The following is a 20327-nucleotide window of genomic DNA, read 5'->3' as shown; positions in this document are numbered from 1 at the left end:
CCCCCCGCCCCGTCCGGCAGCCGCGGGCGGCGGGAGCGCCCCTTGCCCGCCTCTCGCTGCCTCCCCGCCCGCCTCCCCCGCGCTCCCTCCGCCCCCTCGGCCGGCAGCTCCCGCCCGCCGCTCCCCGCTGCGCAGAGCGGCCGCGCCGGCGGGGGATGGAGAGCCAGCGCTGCTTCGCCAACCGCTTCGATGACTACCCGGGCAGCCCCGCGGCGGCGCCGGACAGGGACGCGGCGGTGCCGCTGGTGACGGCCACCATCGAGCGCATCCTGCGGGAGCTGCCGCCCCTGGGCGGCCCCCGCGGCTGCCCGGGCGGGCTGTACGGCGGCGTGGCCGGCGTGGCCTACATGCTGTACCACGTCGCGCAGTGCCCGCTGTTCGCGCCGTCGCGGGACTCGTACCTGCGGGCCGCCCGCCGCGTCGTGGACGCCTGCCTGCGCTACCAGGAGGGATGCGGCGAGGCCGACGCCGACACCCGTGCCGCCTTCCTGCTGGGCGGCGCCGGGGTGTACGCGGTGGCCGCGCTGGTCTACCGCGCCCTGGGGCTGCCCGACTACGCGCGGCCGCTGGGCAAGTTCAGGGAGCTGAGCGAGGTCTGCGCCCCGCTCTCCTTCCTCGAGTGCGGCTCGGACGAGCTGTTCGTGGGCCGCGCCGGGTACCTGTGCGCCGCGCTGGTGCTGAAGCAGCGGCTGGGCATGGAGGTAAGGGCGGGCCGGGGCCGGTCACGGGCGGCTCTCCGCGCCGCTGCCGGGCCGGGACGGTGCCCTCGGTGCTAGAGGGGAATGCGGCGGTGCCCGGCTGGCTGCAGCTTGCGCTTTCGGGGTACAGCTGCAGAGCCCCCGGGCAGCGAGTTCCCGGGGAGCTGTTCTCTTCAGCGCTTCTCCCCAAAGTGAAGAGATGCGGCTTTGGCCGGGGGGAGCGGGATGGGGTCCCGGCTGTGGAGCGGAGCGCTGCATCCCGCGGCACGCCGAGAGCATCAGCTGTTGGTTCCGGATGGTGAATTAGTTCGCAGAAGCCACCCCGGGCTTTTCGAGAGTGTTTCCGTAAAACGAAGTGGGTGAGAAAAGAAATAGCGTTGAGTAAAACAGAGCGAGGAACCCTGTAGTACTAAGCAGTTCTGTGCTGTAATTTGTAAGCAAGGAACCACATCTTCAGAGGCATTTGGTCTCGCTAACCCCAGCACACAGACTTTCAGAAATCTGGCCGTGTATTTTGGTGCTTTTCATGAATGAGAGCAGGGAGTTTTTGCTGGGAGACTGAGATGTGGTTATGGTTCAACATAGTGCTGGTTTCAGTAGTCGGGACTTTACCCCAGGACGTTGTCATTGTCAGTACAATTTCACTGACATTTAAGAGCTTCCACTGATTATGGCATAATAATTACTGCAACTGATTGTGTTTGCTGTGGTGATTGTTACTAAGTGGTCAGTGTGGTATCTGAGCAGGCAGTTGGTAGATTTTTTTCCCCCTGTCCTCTTGTCAGGTCCAATCTGTGTTTCCCGTGTTAATCACTGATTTGCAAGTTCATATGCTTCTGGCTTTCTTCCCTCCCAGGAGAGGAAGCAAGATTTATTTATAAGTAAATAAATGATGTAAAACTAGTGGCTCTGCCCCATCCAATACCAGTCACTGCAATTGGAGTCTGAGGAGATGCACTTAATGGAGGTCTCAGGAGGCTCCAGGGTATCCAGAGAAGCCAGGAAGAATGTTAAATACTGTGATTGCCTTGAACTAGAATTCCTAACCACACTAAGCATTTCAAGTAGCCTACCAAGCCTGCTGTTTCTTTGTACAGGATTGTCTGACAGTCATAGCCATAAACATGGTTACGCTATTTGTAACCATAACATAACCAAATTTTTCATTTGGTAGTCTTTCCCATTACAGGAAAGTTTTGTAGACATGTCACAATCCGTTGTGCAGCAGTGCCTGCCTGAAGGGATGGTTTCTCATGGAGAAAGAAGCCATCCCTCTTGGTTCAGTTTGCACTGGGGGAGTGTGTCCAGCACCCATGTCAGTGCTTATGATGGTGTTGTGACATTCCGGCAGAAGGAGGTGGCATCCTGCACTCTACTGCTTTATTTAATGCTATTTCCATTTGCCTTTCATCCCTGAGAGCAATTGCTGAACAGTTGGGAGAGTGGGTGCAGGCGCCTCTCACAGGCAGCGTGAGCAGTGGGAGAGCTCTCCTCTGCTTGCTTGGTGAAAAATTGTGCTAAAGGCAGCTGTAAAGAGTGACACATCCCCACAGATAAGCACAGGTGTGCACTTACTGTGGAAACTATTTAGCAGGTGGGTTAATTGCTGTTTTGCCAATAAAACATATCCTGTGACCCCTTGCTGATGTTTTCATTGATGAGCTAATGTCCTTCTATAGTATTATTTCTTCTGTCAAATATGTGTAATTTTAAATACATTGTGCAAGAAACAAAGCACACTACTAATAATTAATAAAATTAAATTTTTGAATTTTAAAAAACATTTAAAAACTTACAACTGAAATATTTTGCTTCTTTGTGAGGAGAATAATGATTTCTACTCTATATGTACTCAAGCTTGAGTAAAATTTGTGTCCTTTGATAAATATTCCCAGCCTAGTACAGAATTATTTTAATTAGTACATTGTCAGACCAAACCTTGCATCTTTTTACAAATGAAGAAAGGGATGCCCAGAGAGAGTGCATGTCATTTATTACCCAAGGTCAAACTGTAAGCCAGGTACATCCCAGAATAGAAGCAATATCTTGTGATTCGAACCGCTGGAAAATGCTACCTCCTGTAATTTGATTGTGCACAGCCTCACATGGCTCATTGCAGCATGTTTTCTTGTTACCCACGTTCTTTTTTTTCCTTTTTTTTCCCTTTTTTTTGAGGACACAGTGCAAATATTTCCAGCACAAAGTGAAATACATTCCTTATGTTGAAACACAGCCGCTGCTGCCTGCATGGTTTTTTCCTCTGAAGGAGTCAAATGATGACCTACATACAAGAAATCACTTGTCCTTGAAAAAAGCCTTTTGAGGGAATGTTATAGTTTATGTCTTGTATTTGTTTTTTGTTTAAGTCAAACAGGGAAGGAAGGTGACAGGTTTATTTCAGCAGACACGTTTAGCTCAGCTGCAGTGCCCCAATACTTCAATTTCTTGCTAAAGAGTCCTGGTGTCTTTAAGCTCCACATGTTCTTCATGAAGTGAATGGACTGTCCTGAAGGATCCAGTCTGTTGGATAACACTGGCCTCATGTGCAGAAGGCATTTGCATTCAGCTGGTTTTCAGATTTTTAGGCTAATACAGCATTTTTCCCTGATTAATTAATTGGGATTTTTTGCATGAGTAAGGATTACTTCAACAGTCAAGGCTTAACAGGATTTGACTTTCATGATGCACTGTGCATTAGGAAAGATGTTTATTTTCATCCCTTCTTTAATTTCCATTATATTGCAGTCAGTGCTTCCCAGACAGATATAGGTAAAATACTGTTTTGGCAGAAATAGTGTATCATTTGTATAAGGTGCATGTATTTTAGCTGTCCTTAACTGCTGTGTTTTCACCATTCAGGGGGGAAAAATTGTTTTATTCTCTCTTAAGTACATCTTTTCCTAATGCTTGTAATGTTGGTTCATTGTGTGTCCTTGGGGAAATCTGTCAGTCCTGCTTTTAATTACCTTCACTCCCTCTCTGTTTGCTCGGGCAAACATAAGTAAGACCCCATTAAAAGGATGGTCCCATCCCTCTGTTTGGACGATATCTTATCCTCTCCTCAATTTTTCTCTGTGATGCTTCAGTCCCATTTCGTGGTTGATGGAGCATGGTGTGCCTGGGTCGATGCACTCCCTTCTGGCAATGTAACTGTCAGATGATGGGAAAGGTACAGAAGTTCAAGTGGCTCCTTGTATTACCATCTGCTAAAGATGTTGCTGCCTTTTAGCACAGCTTGGGTTATCTTTTAATAACTGACTGTGTGGATGGGCTCTACTGACTTCCACTGGCTCAGGGTTGCAGCAGCAGCACAGACAGCAGTGGTGCCCTGGGCAGCATTTGGCACAGCCTGGGGCTGTGATTTCATTGGAGACTCTGCTTTCAAAAGACTTTGGGACCCCGTGAGAGACCCTTGCTGTGGTTGCAGGGGTGTCAAGGTGAACTAGCACACTGGCAGCAATGTGGCCAAACCTGTTTCCTCAGGGACTGCGGCACTGGGGAGCCTTGAGAGCCTGTAGAGCTCTCCAGAGCCACAGTGGTTCCTGTCTCTGTGGCAGAGGGACATCTCAGTTTCCTTTTCCAGCCAGTACTAGGTCATGACTTGGTGTGTGTGTCCAGGGGTGTTATCCTGTCAGAGTGTGCATAATTCTGATATTCTGTCAGGGCCTGCCCAGGAAGGACCATGGTCTTTCTAGCAGGACCTCCCGGAGTGTAAATGGTGAATGGTGAAAACCATTCTTATCCTGGCTGCCCTCTGTCACCAGAGCCTCTTTTGTCCTGCACCTCAGGAGATTGCAAACCAAGCTGAACGAGTCACCTGGTGTGTGGAAAGCAGGAATAGCTCTGCTGTGGGATGTCTGGGATCTGGATGCCAGTGTAGAAGTGTCAGGCGTTATTTTAAGAGGCAGTGGAACGGATGGATGTGCAGTGTGTGGATCCAACTAGTGTGTATTTTGTAATATTGTGGGAGAGAAGATACAAATGAATGAAAACTATTTTCTTTCAGCTCCTCAGACAATTCTAGGTGATGTTGTTGGTTCCTTAGAGCCTTCCCTCCAGACAGCCAGTGAGTGTTTAAAGACTCCTGTAGGCTACTTTGCTTCACTTTTTTCTTTTTCTTCAATGTCTTAGGAAAAAATGGAAAGTGTGAGAGGAAGAATCTTCCTGAGTCCTGCCTAGAACATGTTCATTTGCAAATCTTTAATGTGGAGTGCTGTATTAATGCTGAACATAGTGTTTCTGAAAGACATAGAAATTAAAGATCTTCGAAGGGAGCTCTGCAAAATACCCACAAAACTGATGCTCCTCCAAGTGCTGTAGTGCAGAATCCCTGTGTCAGGCTTTAATTCTCACCTGTGCCTGAACGGGGAGGGTTGGCCTTTGAGGTGAGATTTCATTCCTCCTCTGTGGCCATTAAAGTCCTTTCTCTCTGTGGAAGAATTTGCCAGTTTGTGTGAAACGTTGTGGTGTTTTAAATGTCACATATCATGGTGCTGGCTGGGACTGTGCTGATTTCATTATTTCATTTCACACAGGCCACTACACAGCCAGGATCTCTTTTTTTGCCAGAGGATTAAAATGAGTTAACAGTAAAGATAAAATCTTTTCATCCTAGCCTGCTTCTTTTAAATGTACAGTCTCCTAGCCATGGTTTTCAAAATTACACACAGGGGATGAATTTTGAATTAGTTTGCTTAAATGGATTAATTTAAACCAGAATTTGAAAACCGGCTTTTTCTAAAGTAAACAGTAAAACAAAGGGAATTATTTGAATCTGGATTTGGTTTTTTTTAAGGAATCTAAAATAATTTGGGCATGCATTCAGAATTTTCCTGTTTCTCTTCAGCAAGGCAATGCAAAACCTTTTTATTTTAACAGCCTTCAGACTGGGAGATGGGGACATCTTGATAATGGCTGAATTCTGTTCAATGCAGTGAACCCTGAATATTCAGCTGTAGAGTCAAAGTAGAAAACGAGGTTCAAAATGTTGAATTTCAAGTGCACTGTTTACCAGCCAGCAAAAAAGCACTGTAATACAGACTGGATCCTGCTGGAATTGGGGGTTTGATTGACACAAGTTTAGTGACATAAGTTATGTATTCTGCTGCAGAAATATGGATTTCGACTGCTTGGAGCTGAAGAGTGGTATTAAAAAGACAGTTGTGTACAAAAGCAGTGCTGGATCTCTGTACCTCTTTGTGCTGTTGGAAGAACATTTGCCTATGCAGCAGCACCTTTCTGCTGAAAAAGCAGCCCAAGAAGTAATACTGATGTTATAATAAGAGATTTTAACAAAAAAAAATAGGAAATATATTTATGTGATGCATCTCTTGTATCAATTAGGATTGATTTCTACTCCATCCTTCTCCTGACTCCTTTAAATTTCTTATGCCAGTGTTTAACTCTTAAACTTTGTCAGTTCAGTCACCTTCCTCATGATCCCCATGGAGAGCTCTGAGGTCCCCCTTTGGAGTTTGTGGTGCTCTTTGGGAGCAGAGGTGTTCCAGGCAGTGTCCCTGCCCTCTGCAGTGCTGCCTCTGCCCTGAGGGTGGGAGCTGCAGGGCAAAACAGGAGCTGCAATGAGGGCATGCTTGTGGAGAGGTGCTGGGCAATTCCCTGCGCCTGTGGAGTGTGTCTGTGCTCTGGGAGCACCTGGAGCCATCAGTGTTTGAAGCAGAGGAGCAGGGGATCTCTGTGGCAGAGGGTGCAGGGCTGGCTGGGAGCTGCTGATTTTCACAGCATTCCTGCCTTGGGGTCACTTTGGTGGCACAGGGTCCTTAAATCTGGATTTTCGGATTTTTGTGTGTTGTGTTTTATGTGTACACCAAAGAATTTTATTACTATGCTGTGCTTCTACAGGTAGCAATATTTGACATTGATGTTTTCCCCTCCTGGTTATTACACAGGACCAAAAGCCACAGTGAGCTGTGTTAACTCCCAGGTAGCACTGGATGACACAGCAGAAAGGAAGAGTGGGCATATCAAACATGCTTATGGGGTGGAGTGTGTGGAGGCAGAGACAGGCAGGCATGGGGAAAAAGACATTTGACAGAGGCTGAACAGAGAGGCAAAGAAAGAGACAATTTAAAAATTATTTTAAAAGCAAAGGAATTAGTTGATGGCAAAAGTAGAAAAATGGAAAGGTGCAGGGGGTAGCAGAACTCAAGGATGAAGGGAAAAAGGAAAGAAATTACATGGTCCCCAGAGCAGGGGAGATTTAAAACTAAAATCAGGTTCTTTGACAGGCTGGTGGAAATTTGATGGCCAATGTACTTAATTTAGAAGAAGGTAAAAGTTCAACAGAACACTAAACACAGGGAGAAGAGGACAGACAGAAGAGTAAGCTACATTTTGTTGAGGAAAATGACTCTTTTTGTCTGCTTGTTTTTTGTTTGTCACGCATTCTGTCCCCATATTCTCTTTGCATACACTCATACATTTACAGGAATAACTGTTATCACATTCACTGCTTACAAATCAGAGCATAGCCTTGTGTGTTATTTTCCATATTTTCTTTAAGGAATAACTGAGACAACTACTGATGTCTGGAAGCAAATACAGGCTTTTTCATTAACACTGCTGTACTTCTGACACTGACATATTCCTGTTACGTGCATATAATACCATAAACCAGTATGTAACCTGAACAGTGATGCTGTTAGTAACCTTTACTTTGGTACCAGGCTAAAGAAGCAGGACTGTGAAGGACTGAGCTGCTCCAGGGAGAAAGAAAAGAGCACCAGGCTGACAACAAATACTCTGTAAAAGTGTAACAACCTCAGCACTGAAATGGAGGGATAAAAGTAAGCTGTAAGTTCCCCTGTAGCCATTTAATACACATTGTTAGAGCATTAGATTTTTACCTAAAGATGTAGCACAGCTGTGCACCACAACTGTCAGGGTGCAGATGTAAAAAAATCCTCTTCTTTTGTCTCACCTCCATTAAATCAGTAGATCCTACTTTTCTGTGTTAATTCAGCTGGACAGTCTTAAAATCAACCTAGAGCCCCACTGGCAGGCTGTGTAAAGATTGCAGAGCAGGTTCTCAGCCTTGCCTCTGAGCAGTATTGAAGCTCTGTTGAGAGGATCAATTGAAATGGCCAAGTCCCATGGTCCTGCTCTCACCCAACTTCTCTATTCTACCCCTTTTCTAAAAAGAAACTGAATTCAATATATGCAATCAGGTCACTATTTTTTATGAGATGATCTGTCAAAACATGTCTTTGTGTCTGTCATGGCAGGGAGTTCTTTGACCATTGACAAGCATGAGATTAAGCGCTGAGTGATGTTGTGTAACCTTCTGTCCACTCCATTACAGCAGAGTTCAGGGACAATATCCTGTCAAAAACAGTTATTTCTTATCTATGTTGTAGGCTTATTTTCAATTGATAGTCAGTGAGCTGGAGTACCAAGGCAAAATAATTAAAATAGCTGCTACATTTTAGGCAAACATGATCAAAAAGTATTTTAATACCAGTCCAAGCTGTGGCTGAGTCATTTGGTGTTTCTCAGCTCAGTATATTTTGATGTCTGAGAGAGGAACCATAAATCTATTTTTGCAGTAGATCAGCATTCCTGAATTCTTCATTTTAATGGCTTGGTATCTCTTGTTGAAGAACAGTGGATCATGAGTGAGATGGAAGGGATGTCTGATAGCATTGAATTATCTGGGAGGAAAAAGAATGTGGCAGATAAATACACCTACTATCTGTGCACGGCATTTAGTTATTTTGTGTGGCTAATCTTCTTCACAGGATGCTTCCAATTCCTCATTGGTACAGTGTTAACATGGCTGAGGATTATAAATTTGGGATATGCTGATCATATTTAGGTTCCTCTTAAATGAAGGCTGCTTTTAAAAGTGTGTGGGTCTGGGTCTAGAAGCAGCACAGGACAAAGCAGCTCTGTGCTGGTGGGTCAGTGCAAAATTGGAGGATGGTAATTATTGCTTATTCCATACTGGTGGCAGTCTGCAGTTTGTCTGCTTTGTCCTGACAGACAAATAATATCCCTACCACAATCAGAGAGCTGACAGGCACCTTGAGAGGGAATTCCGGCTGCCATCCAGCCCACAGGAAGGTGTGCCTGTGCCTGTCATTCCTTACAGCCCCTCCCTGACTTGCTCTTCATACCCCCAGTCAGTGGTGAGGGATCTGCAGTCTGCCCTGGATGTCTGACACACTGCTTTGTTAGAAAGTCCAGCCTCATGACTAATCTGAACCTTGCTGTAATTTAAGCCTGATTTCTTTGTCCTCTCCAATGAGAAATAGCAAGAAACGTTGTTCCTCTTTGCAGAAGCTCTTTGTATTATAATTTCAAGACTGTTACAATTTTTACCCTTATTTTTTTTCTTCTCTAAACAATCCTAGTCCTTCCAATCTTCCCATGTGTGTCATGTTCCCTATGTCTCTGGTCATTCCCATTGCACTCTGTCAGTCTCCCTCCAACCTCTCCTGAAGAGGGCCAGAAGTTGGACACATGGTTCTGGCAAAGGCCTTTCTAGTTTAGCAGAGAGATAACTCTCTTTCTTCCAGGTCTTTTTCCCGTATACACAGCTGAGTAAGGTGTTTGCATCCTCACACCAGCCTGGCACTGACTCACCTCCAGCTCATGACCTGCTATTATCCAGCAGCTTTTTAATGGGCTGCAGCTCATGGCATGGACAGGTATTCTTCAGGAAAAGTCTCTGAACAAGTGAAGGAGGAAGGGGTCATGTGGTGACAGGGAATCATTGAACACTGTGCTGAGATATGCAGGATGAGAAGCTGCTTCACCTGAAGGAGCTTTGTGTCATTAATTTCAGCTAGAGAATCTCTTTCCCTTTGTACCCTGAAGAAAACCGGGAGTATGTAATTCGTGTTGTAACTTGAGGTGTGCCAGTACATATCCAGGGGACATCTGGGAAGTGATGAAGTTCTTTTGTGGAAGTACACTTGGAACAACCTATTTGAGAGGGCTGTATTAAGTCGATTATTTTGTCTGCATGAGAAGTCAAGGAGTAAGTGAAATCTGAAGTGTCTGGAGGTTAAATTTAGTCTGTTCTTGTGATTTACTTTAGTTGCTAATGTAAAGATAAAGCTCAGTGTTGTCTCTTCTTTTTGCCATCTGTGAAATGGCTAATGCTATATTTGCTTTAGTTTTCTGGGACTAAGCCAGTGATTAAGTAGTCAAATTTCCAGTTATAATAGCAGTGAACTGCAAGATACACATTCCACATGGAGCTGTTTAAATTTGATCAGAGCTAAGCTGGTCAAATATGAACTTGGGAAAAATTCTTAGCGATAGAACAGAAAATGAAACTTGTTCAGGCTCTTTAAATAAATATTGATTTGTTTGCTTTTGGTCTTGCAGAGCTGAATCAATCATGAGCTTTCTTATGCCATGCTGCCATTTTCAGCCATGCATGTTTTTTTTTATTATGCTATAAAAAATGCCTGGAAATAAGGCTCATTTAACTGCTACATATCCAGGACACAAAACATAGACAGAGTTGTAGTGTGAATGCACTTGTGCTATTTTGATTTTATTCTCTAAGCACTGTGGCACTGCTAGCTTATTTTGGTAAAAGAAGTATTTAAAAAAAAACAACACACAGGTAAGCTGAGTCAAACTTGGACTTGAATCTAAGGGTCTCTGAATAAAATCTACACCATGTGTCTGAACAGTGGATGAGCATACTCAGACTTGGATTTGGCTCAGTTGTAGAGTCAAAGCATGGCCACAGCTGGAAGGCACCTCTGGAGATGTTCTGGCCCAGCCCCCTGCTCAGAGCAGGGTGCACAAGAGCAGATTGCCCAGGGCTGTGCCCACTTGGTTTTGAATATCTCTGCTCTGTGCCTTTCCTAGGCAACCTGTGCTTGGCCACCCTTACATAAAAAGGCTTTCTTTTTATAGTTAAGTAGAATTTTCTGTCAGTGGGCACTGCTAGGAAGATCCTGGCTCTGTCTCCTCTGCTCTTTTCTATCAGGTATATATCAGGCTATACACGTTGATGAAATCTCCACAGAGCCTTCTCTTCTCCAGGCTGAGCTGTCCCAGAGTTAGTACATAGAAAGCACACAGTCATTCCTGCTCCATTTCCCTCTTTTCCCCAAAAGCAGCCTCATGATGCCATTCCACCTGCTCTGAGTACCTTGAATGGGTGAAGGATTCCAATATTTTTTCTCCTGCAGTTGCCAGTAGGGAAGTTCAGAAGGGACAAAAGGACCCACTCAGCACCATGGTCTTCTTGTCAGTCTTTGCTGTATCACGGAAGGGCAGAATCTTCTCTTAGTAGCTAAATATTGAGGTTTGACAAAATGGCAGGTAGTTGGGAAGGTTGTGGATCTGTAAAGTTTTGGTATAAATATTTCTTTTTTCTCTGGTTTAGTGCATGCTGCAGCTTGAAGGCATCTCAAGGGCCTCACAGCCCTGCAGCTCTGAGTGTCTGTCAGTGAAAATGCCTGCATGATTGTAGGAGGTAGACCATGCCCCACCACTGAAAGAAGACAAAAAATACCCTAAAAGTGCCTGTGCCCCTGCCCTGCAGGAGCACAATCTCCTGAGTGTGTTAATCAAACACCTCAGTGCTGTTTGCCAGTGGAGGAGGAGAGTTTCCTGTCCCATGTCATGTGTGAGCAGCCACGGATGCAGCAGGGGAAAATGACAAAACCTTTTTTCTGAAAGCTGAATTATAGGCCAGGGGATGCTGAAACATTCTTTCCAGTGTCTGCAGATGGCCAGGACACCCCTCAAGCACAGGGGCTATGAGGGAGGTTCTTTTCTGTTGTTGTTTTTGTGGAATCTCTTTCGGATTCTGCATGACAGACATCAGAGGACTTCAGTGTCCTTGCACGCCCTTGAAGTGAAGCTGTTTTATTCCAAGGGCATCAGAATATTAAGCACACAAAATAGGGTATGAAAGGCATCTGGTAAAGAGGTTTAAATACATGTATTTTCACTTAACAAGCTTGCCTTGGAAAACACACTTTGTGATCTGTAGGTCCAGAAATAGCTATGTGGGGCCCTCCTGTCTCACTTTGCTCAGTTCCTCCTGTGGGGCTGCAGAGAACAATCATGTAAAATGACAAATCCAGCAAAAGAGAAGATGGCATTGAGTGCTCCCAGGGCACCATGTATCATCTGTAACATGAGGAATTTTATTTCCTGTTTGTTAATTGCATGCCAGCTAATGGCCAAGTGCTGTGAATATTTCTTTATTACTGTTGGCAGTCGTGTGATTTGTCTCATGGCTCTTGTTCTTCCTCCTTGCTGTGTGATGTTTGAACTCTAAGAGTAATATGAACTGTGGTTCTGATACAGCAATCTCCTTTTCCTAAAGTCTGCTTGGTTTACTGAGAACTGAGAAAAAGTAGCACAAAGGGAAGATAGATAAAATGTTCCTAATTCTATTATAGTACCAAATGGCAACGTTGCAACTAGGAGGAAAGTACAGATGGCAATCCCATTACTTACCAAGTAGGCTACATTTTAAAGAGCACAGTATTCTACACTTCCTCAAATAAATCCCATGACTCTTACTCTGCCCTTGAAATGTGGCAGTGATGAATTATAAGTGATTGTCTGTATTTGAAATATGACTTGGATTGTGTTTGGAGTTGTGGGCATATTTCCAGGCAACACTAATGGCACTGCATGCCCCTGGAAACTCTTTTGTTACTGTCCTTTGCTTCAGAGCCATTTTGTCGATGTGCCCTGGAGTATTTGGGAGCCACACACAGAACATCAGGATTTTTACTACATCAGGCTGCTACCACAGTCTAAGGACAGAGTAAAATTCAGATGACTCAGAGGACTTGATCACCTTCATCTGGTTTTCCTGCATTGTGTTGTCAGCATTCTTCCTGTAGCTTAAGTTGATATTTCTATTCAGTGGCTTATTGGCATGGCACAAATTGCAGATCATCACAGAAAGTAAAAGTGGCATGATGCCAGCATGGAGTCCTCTAGAACTCCCCCTGCTTGAAGGCAGTGCTGGTGCTACTTTAAAGTGACTAATTTATGCCTTAGCCTCTAAATGATGCTGTTGTGTCGTTTACCTCATTTAACTAATTTCACAGATATGCACATTGTTCTTCAGGAGCAAATATTTAGACATACTTCCATACATCTGCATAGTGGAACTGTGCATATAAAGCAGCATGACATGCAGTAAAGAAGTCTTTTGAGACAAGCAAGATCACTTGTAAACAAAAGAATCATAAAATTTGTGGCTGATGGAAGTAGCCAATACCTTGTTTACATTTGAATAGGTCTTTTGATGCAGTGTCCAAGATAATCTTCTTTGAAAACTTAATTGATGCTGGCTTGGATGGGACATTGTGGATTTGGATTTGGCTGAAAGAACCACAAGCAAAGCTAATCATAAGTACTAATAAGGGACTGATGTAGCAACAAGCCTTTTTTATTATATTTATTAATGATCCAGAAGAGGCAGATATCTGGATAAGAGTTGCTTTGGCATTTAAACTGAAGCAAGTGCCAGACATTATGCACAGGCAGAGGGAGAGTACGAGAACAGCTCAAGAGATTAAAAATGAGCTAAAACAAAGTTTATTGTTATTTTTTAGTGTAAGTACATGTATCTGCAAAGAAATATCTGTAATACTTCCCCTATATGCTAGGAAGAAAGTGAGATTCAAGTAAGGTGGACATGACAGGGTCTGAGTACATCAGAATTCAACACTTTAATGTAAATTCTCCTTACATTTCTTTGCATTTATTTCCATGGGAATGAAAAGCTAACAGCAATGAAAAACCATAACCAGTTCTTGTTATCACAACATGGCATCCACAAGGTCAATGCCATTTTGGACTCCTTACCCAGCTGTACCATTCAAAAGAGATATTATGTGTTTACTCTCTGTGGTTCCTCAGACCTTTCCATTGCCTAAAACTCTCCTGGGATGCCAAAACATCAAAAGTTTTGCAGTCAAAACTTTCCCAGGCTGGTGAACAAGGCTGAATATCCTTAAATGTCTAAGGCACCTGATTTATGCCCTGGAAGTCTTCTGGACAGCTTTTGATAGGCATGCAAATCCTGCAAGTGCTGTGTTGAGGGTCACATAAGCCATGCCAAAATTCATAGGCCAGCAGCTACATCACCCACCATCTGTGGAGCTCTGGTACAGATTTGTAGTGCTGTCTTTTCTCCATGGTATTTATGCAACTCCTTCCAGTTTTCCCACAGGTAGTGGCAGTTTGTACTCCATCTCAGCTGCCTCAACTCATCTCTACATCCTCCAGAGGAGGCTGTAAAGCTGCAGCTGGGGAGCACATCCCACATAGCTCATCCCTCCCAGTTTGCTGGAAGTGCTCTTCTCACAGAGCCCCAAGGGTCTGACCTGCTGCAGAGTAAAAGCAAATTTGGCATCACATCTTTTCCTAGTAGCAAGGGCAGAATGTGTTCACCTCTTGTCACCGTTACAGATTTTAAGACCAAATGGGCTGTGAGCAAATTACAGTACAAGTGGGGGTCTTCCTTTTTATATGCAATAACCTTGAGATTTCATCACAGACCTGGCAATTCAAATTCCCCTCCCTTCTTTTTCTGATACAGTGATTTAAGCTGATACCTCTCAGCAGAGTGTGCTGATGGCTGGAGCATCTTACTGCACCTCTGATGGAAATTACTCCTTTTTAATACTCGAACATTCTTCAGAGCACAGCCTGGAGGGAAGTGCCCCAAGTGCTGTCTTTGTCACCTGAAGTGGCAGCAAGGGATGAAACTGTTGCTTGCAGCATGGCAGAGGCACAGTAACTGCACAACAGGTTTAAATAACAGTTTTCAAACTGTTTCACACACAGCACAGCATGGACAGTTGGGTGCTTCCACTTGATTGCAGTGAGGAGCACTAGAGTGTATAAACAAATCTTTCTCTTTCAAGATTTGTTTCTCGTGCTCCATCTGGTTTAATGTCTTGTACCAGTGCTGGATGACTCAGCTACACAAATGTCTGTGGAAAGTAATTCTGAAATGTGTTGTCTGTAACATGCCTAACCTGCTTTCATTAAGGACTGCCTTTATGCTCTGAAACACAAGGGTTCATTTTTCTTCCAGAATTAATTGGCTAGGTTCTGGGAGTTGATTGTATGACTGCGCCTTGCAACATCTGGCAGTGTTGTGACCCATCCCTGAAGGCAAGAGTAACCCAGGTTCTTGTTAATAGATCCCTTGGGGCAGATCAGAATGAAACAATACTGAATTTATACTGTTTGTAAATATATATACATAGGGTTTATTTTAGAACAGTTTGGTTATAAAGGAGAGCAGGAATGTGGCCATAAAATAATAATTTTGATTACTATTATCTTTAGTAATATGGCAATATAAAAGCATAAAAATAACACTCAGATAAATGTATGAAGGAAAAGAAAAAAAAGCATAAGAGTAGAAAGATATTCAACTAATGAATCCTGCAGTGAGACCTGAAGCAATTTTGATGTCCATTGGTCACAGTGATGATCACAGTCTTGATGCATTGGGGGTGGGGGAAGCCCCCAAAACACAAAGTTCAATGGGTTAGTGTATGCTTAGGCTTGGTGAGAATGTCTAGGTAGCTTTTCTGGTAGGGAAACTTTCAGTCCTTTGGGGGAGAGCCTCAGAAATTAGTCTGAAGGTGCTCTGGGGGTATTTGATGGTTTATGAGCCCTTCTTGCCTCTCATTAATCCATTAATTAATAATTAATTAATCCATTTGAGCCAGTTATGCCCCGTCAGAGGGGATGAACACCCTCAGGACCTTTCCTTGGGGTAGCAGGAGGAGTTTTACAACTGAGGGAGGACAACTGGCATGATGAAAAGCACCATCCCACCTTGCAGGATCTTACCTGGCTCAAGGCCTGGCTTGTAGCCCTCGGTGCTGGGTGCTCACACCCTCGGTCTTATGGGGACCAGAGGTTTCACCACCGCACACCCAAAAACTCACTCCCTGCCCCTCAGGGACAAATGGGAATTTGTTTGAGTCATTAACCATTAACATTCCAGTCTCTCACAGTCAGGAATAAATGTTCTTACATTGTGATATTGGATGAGTTGAAAGGTGATAAATTATTTATTTACACAACACGGGCTCTGAAGAATTCAAATTTAATTCAGTTGGAGCAGTGGAGCACTTCCAGCAGCCAAGCCAAAGACCTTTCTAAAAAATCTCAATTATGGAAAAGTTCAGTTGGTTTGTTAAAATTGCAGTGTGAGTGGGCTCAGCTAAATTTTGCAGAAATAATTTCCCTAGCTTACTTAAGTCTTGGAGGAGCAGAGAGATATTTTGCCTTTAAATTTACAGCTTTTCATAAACCATTATTTTGTTTGTACATTGCAAGATAAAGTAATTTTTTTGTATTCTTTAACATGTTATCTCCTTTAACACATTATCTCCTGTCCAGAAAACAGATGTCAGCTTCACTTAGAAGAATTTCTTAATTACCTCTAAAGTACTTGTTTCTGTTTGACTTCTTGTTTTATTTTGATAATGGGGGAACAGACCCAGAGAATTATCCGAAGAAAGAACAAAACAATCAGTGCTAAAGCAGCTGTTAAATAATCATTTCATTGTTACTCTCACGCATCCTGACACTTTCTGTTTGCTTTCCGCAGTGCTGCAATACCCGGAGCAGAGACAGCAGACCTGCTCACAGCACTGAGAATTGTCACACACAGTTTGGGTCCTTCTCCTCCCCGAGTGTCACATTCCCAGCAGGTCAGGGACTCCTCTGAGCTCCTGAGCTGTTACAGCTGTACCTGTATTAAACAGCCCCTGTGCATCCCTAGGCGGCATGGTAGCATGGAAGCCCAAGCTTTTATTCATTTTAAATGTGGAAAAAAATCCCAGTGCATTGAAGGCATTGTAGTTAGGAGCCTCTGACGCTGCAGCAACTGTGTTCTCTTTCTGAGCCTTAATTTGAAACAAATGAAGGAACGAGTAGTGGTTAATTTCTGCAAGTTTTAACAGTAACAAGCTGTACAGTCTTTTATGGATAGTTTTCCAAATGCTGCTTTCTCCAGCCTTTCCTCCTCCATCAATTTTTTTTTGTTCCAACACTTCTGCCACGAGGCTTTGAGGAGATGTATCTGTTTTCTTATTTAGTTTGGTAAGCCTGTGAATGACGCACTTGTACAGGAGGAGGAGGTCTGAACGCTCCCAAAAGTAGCCTGCAGGCACTGGAAGTAGACTGGGAATTCTTGCATGAGGAAGATGAAAGGACTGGATGATAGTGACAGATGAGGAATGCAGTAATTTTAGCATAAAGAGGGGAAAAAAATAAGGCTGCCTAAAAATGTATAGAATGAAGTCTCTGTTTTCTGAGTTTCAAATGTCCCTGGCATATTTTGTGAGTTGCAACTGTGTCAACAATGCTGAACAAACTCCAAGGAAGCCAGAAAAAGAAGAAAGAACAAACCTATGACACCCAGCAACACACTTTATATTAAAAGTGTGTCGTAAAATTAAGTGGATGTACAACTGCTTACATTGTAATATTTGATTCGTTGAAAAGTGGTAAAATGTTTTTGACAGGTGTAGTCCAGGCCAAATCCTGTACTCCTGACAGAAAAAAATTCTCCATGTAAAACTGTAAATGACAGTCTCAGCTGCATCTGTGTACCATGACCTAGGATATTAGTTTGAAAGGCAAGTGAATTCCTGTTAAATTGCCTATCAAGCAAAGTGAGAGATAATGTGATCCAATGCAATTTACTGGTGTGTATATAAACTGCAATCCTTATTTTTTTTTTCAAACTTCTTAATTTTCTTAATTTTATTTTAATTCTTCAGACAATGTATTTGTGGTAGCAAAGAAGATCTATAGCACAAGTAGAGCTCGAGCTCTGCCTCCACAGAAAATACATTATTTGGAATTCTGGCTTTGGGGGAGTGGTGCCTCATACCTCAACTGAAATTTTTAGTTTCTTTCATTTAGATGCAGAAGACATGTTGCCTGGCTCATGACAGGAGACAGTCTTCTTGAGAATAGTTGTTGACAGTTCTTTGAGAGTCTGAGGGAGAGCTACTGCTTATAAATGCAGCTTTTTTCAATAGGCATGAAGTATGCACAGCCTTGGAAAAAAGTGATTTAAAAAGCCCAGATATTTTTTATTGCCACTAAGTCCTGCACTCCACATTGGTTTAGAGCAATGAATGACAGTGCATGTGCTCGTCAGTACTCCAAACTGACTGAAATGAGAGTAGGATCAATGTTTGAAGAGTTGGACATTTGCTGAACTGTATCTGTTAATTGCCTCTACTCAGCTTCTGCAAGTGAGGTCGTCATTTCACTCTGTCAAGTAATTCATGTTCTTGAAGTCTCAGTCTTTAAGGGCTAACTTGGACAGAATTATCAGTCCCAACAAACTATGAGCCATCCCTATGGTGGTACTATCAAGATGAAGAAACCCTAACAAACTTGTAAAATTTTCAGCATTTCTTACATGATACTTGCCAGGAGTAACAGTCTCCACAGTCAAGACCCATTCAGGTTAATGGGGACTTTGATATTAAAAGCCATAAGAATGATCTAATAGTTGAAGTGACTTTGACAAATTGAAAAAAATAAAGTGCTGCATGAGGCTGAGAAGGCTCTTTTCCATTACTTTGAGTGATTAAGATATGGTGTTACTTGAGATTAATTGAATCATGAGCTTCCTTAGAGATGTTCTCAAGGAACTAGCAATCAGTCTTTCTCTGTCCTCATCCTGTACTTTTAATTTGTCATATTACATAATTGCTTTTAAGTATAATCTCTTTGTTTTATTTGGGTTTTTTTGGGGATCTCACTTCTCTTAGTGATGAAGTAAAAGGATGAAGAAACAGAAGTGTCCCGTTCTTTCTGGAGACATTCAAGTCATCCTCAGATATGACTCATCGACTTTCTTTGGTTTCTAGATACAGTTGTCATTTTCATTTGTAGAACTCTAAGCCTAGGTCAGTTTCCTTTTGACTAATGTTAGCCTTTACTGACTGATTCAAAATTGAGTTCTGTCCATCTCGTGCTGACCTACAGATGGGTACAAACAGTAATAAATTCTTTTTTCCCAAGAAGCAGCCTGCCTGAGTTCCTAGTAGCAAATGATGATGGTGCCCAAATGAGCTGGACTTGCATAATTTTAAAATTCAGACTAAAGGGGGTTAATGCAGTGTTTGGGGAGGATCTCTGATTGCTGGTTACAAAGATTTTGTCTCTTGCAAGGACTGTTTCATGAATCCTGTTTCCTGCTGCTCTGGAGCTGGAAGAATGGATAGTACTTCTTGTGCCTCTGCACAGATTGCATTCATCTTCCAGTCCAAGCACCAGGACAGCTTTGCTACCACAAGAAATGTCTGTGGAACAGATGAAGGCATGGAATCCCTTCCAGAGAACCACCAGCAGAGCTGCTGCTAAGGGGAAGTGATCTGATCCAATGTACACAGGCAGAGCAGATGTTCCTTGCTTGGTAGCGTTGTAAATGGGATGGGATCCTGGGCAGCAGAGCTACAGCACACTGTTACCCCAACAAGAGTGCAAGGTGCCCAGCTTGGAAGGTGTTTGTCATCATCATGCAGCACTGTCAGGGACACCTGTCTGGAGTGCAGAAGGATAAATCTGCCATCAGGAACTGACAGCTCTGTGCTGTGTTTTTGGCATGAGCCAATTACAGACCTCATGCACTGATTTACTTGCTGACTGAGACTAAACAGAGTCAAAGGATTTCCCACTGATGAAGTTTATGCATGAATAATCTTCTTCCTACCTGTGAGGGGAGAATGGGAAGGAAAGCAGTATCCATGCAGCAGTAATCTTCAGCTTATTTGCAGCTCTCATAAGCTGCTCCTGTATCTGGTGAAGGAGTGGTTGATACACAGGAGCTCCAAACAAGGATCTGGATTGCAGAAAGGTGATCTCTGATACAGCCATTTTTGCCAGTTCCCAGGGTCTGTGGCCCCATAATTGCTCAGCCATGCAATATGTGGCTAGTCAATAATAACTGAAAAAGGAAAAAAAAAAGCATTTTACATGCCCATTGAAAAAGGTTGGGGTAGAATTCTGTAATGTAAGAAAAAGCCTTTCCAAGCAGTGCTGGGTTTGTTTCTCACTTAATTTGCAAATCTTTTGAATGTTTTTAAACACGCTTTTCAATTCATGCTCTTGAATTTGGGTGCAATTCTAGGGAGAGATGCTTGAAATTAAATTGTTGGCTCTCTGTGCTCTGTGGTAACTCTAACCCTCGACTAGGCAGCAGAGAAATGCAGCTGGGGTGCAGACAGCTGCCGTTCAAAAGCCTCAGCACAGGAGTGCATCCCGGGATGCCTCACTTCTCCTGTGATTGGACCTGTCCTCCTGAAAAATGCCCTGCTGGCTTTGCTGCTGAGCAGGACCTCAGCTCTCTGCGGGCAGACTGATACCTCCTCAGTCATGGTGATGATCTGAACTGCTCTGATCTGGGATCTGTTCCTTGGCATCCTTCATGGCTTCATTTCTCCAGCAGCAGAGAGCAGGGGCCTGGTGCTTCCCTACTTTCTTCAAGTAATGATAGTGATGGAGACCTGTTTTTTTTCCTTCCCAAGACCTGGCAGAGCCGCTATATTACAGCTGGATAGGTTATCCAGCCACACCCTGGTGCAGCAGAGTAAGAGGTGTTAGGAGCCTGAGTGTAAC

The 20327-nt window shown here is 43.7% G+C and overlaps 1 protein-coding gene across 1 annotated transcript in view; it reads left to right on the top strand.

The window, feature by feature from the left end:
- Window positions 1–155: 155 nt before the first annotated feature.
- LANCL3 (LanC like 3) overlaps window positions 156–20327 on the top strand; it is a 30156-nt gene continuing 9984 nt past the window's right edge. Inside the window, exon 1 of the mRNA XM_041487948.1 lies at window positions 156–701. Coding sequence (XP_041343882.1) covers window positions 156–701 — 546 coding nt within the window. The remainder of the gene's footprint in view (window positions 702–20327) is intronic.

The sequence above is a fragment of the Pyrgilauda ruficollis genome, unplaced genomic scaffold, assembly GCF_017590135.1.
Source record: "Pyrgilauda ruficollis isolate IOZ18807 unplaced genomic scaffold, ASM1759013v1 scaffold85, whole genome shotgun sequence".
Classification (NCBI taxonomy): Eukaryota; Metazoa; Chordata; class Aves; order Passeriformes; family Passeridae; genus Pyrgilauda; species Pyrgilauda ruficollis.
Note: the sequence above shows the minus strand (reverse complement) of the source record. Positions and strands in the feature narration are given on the sequence as shown.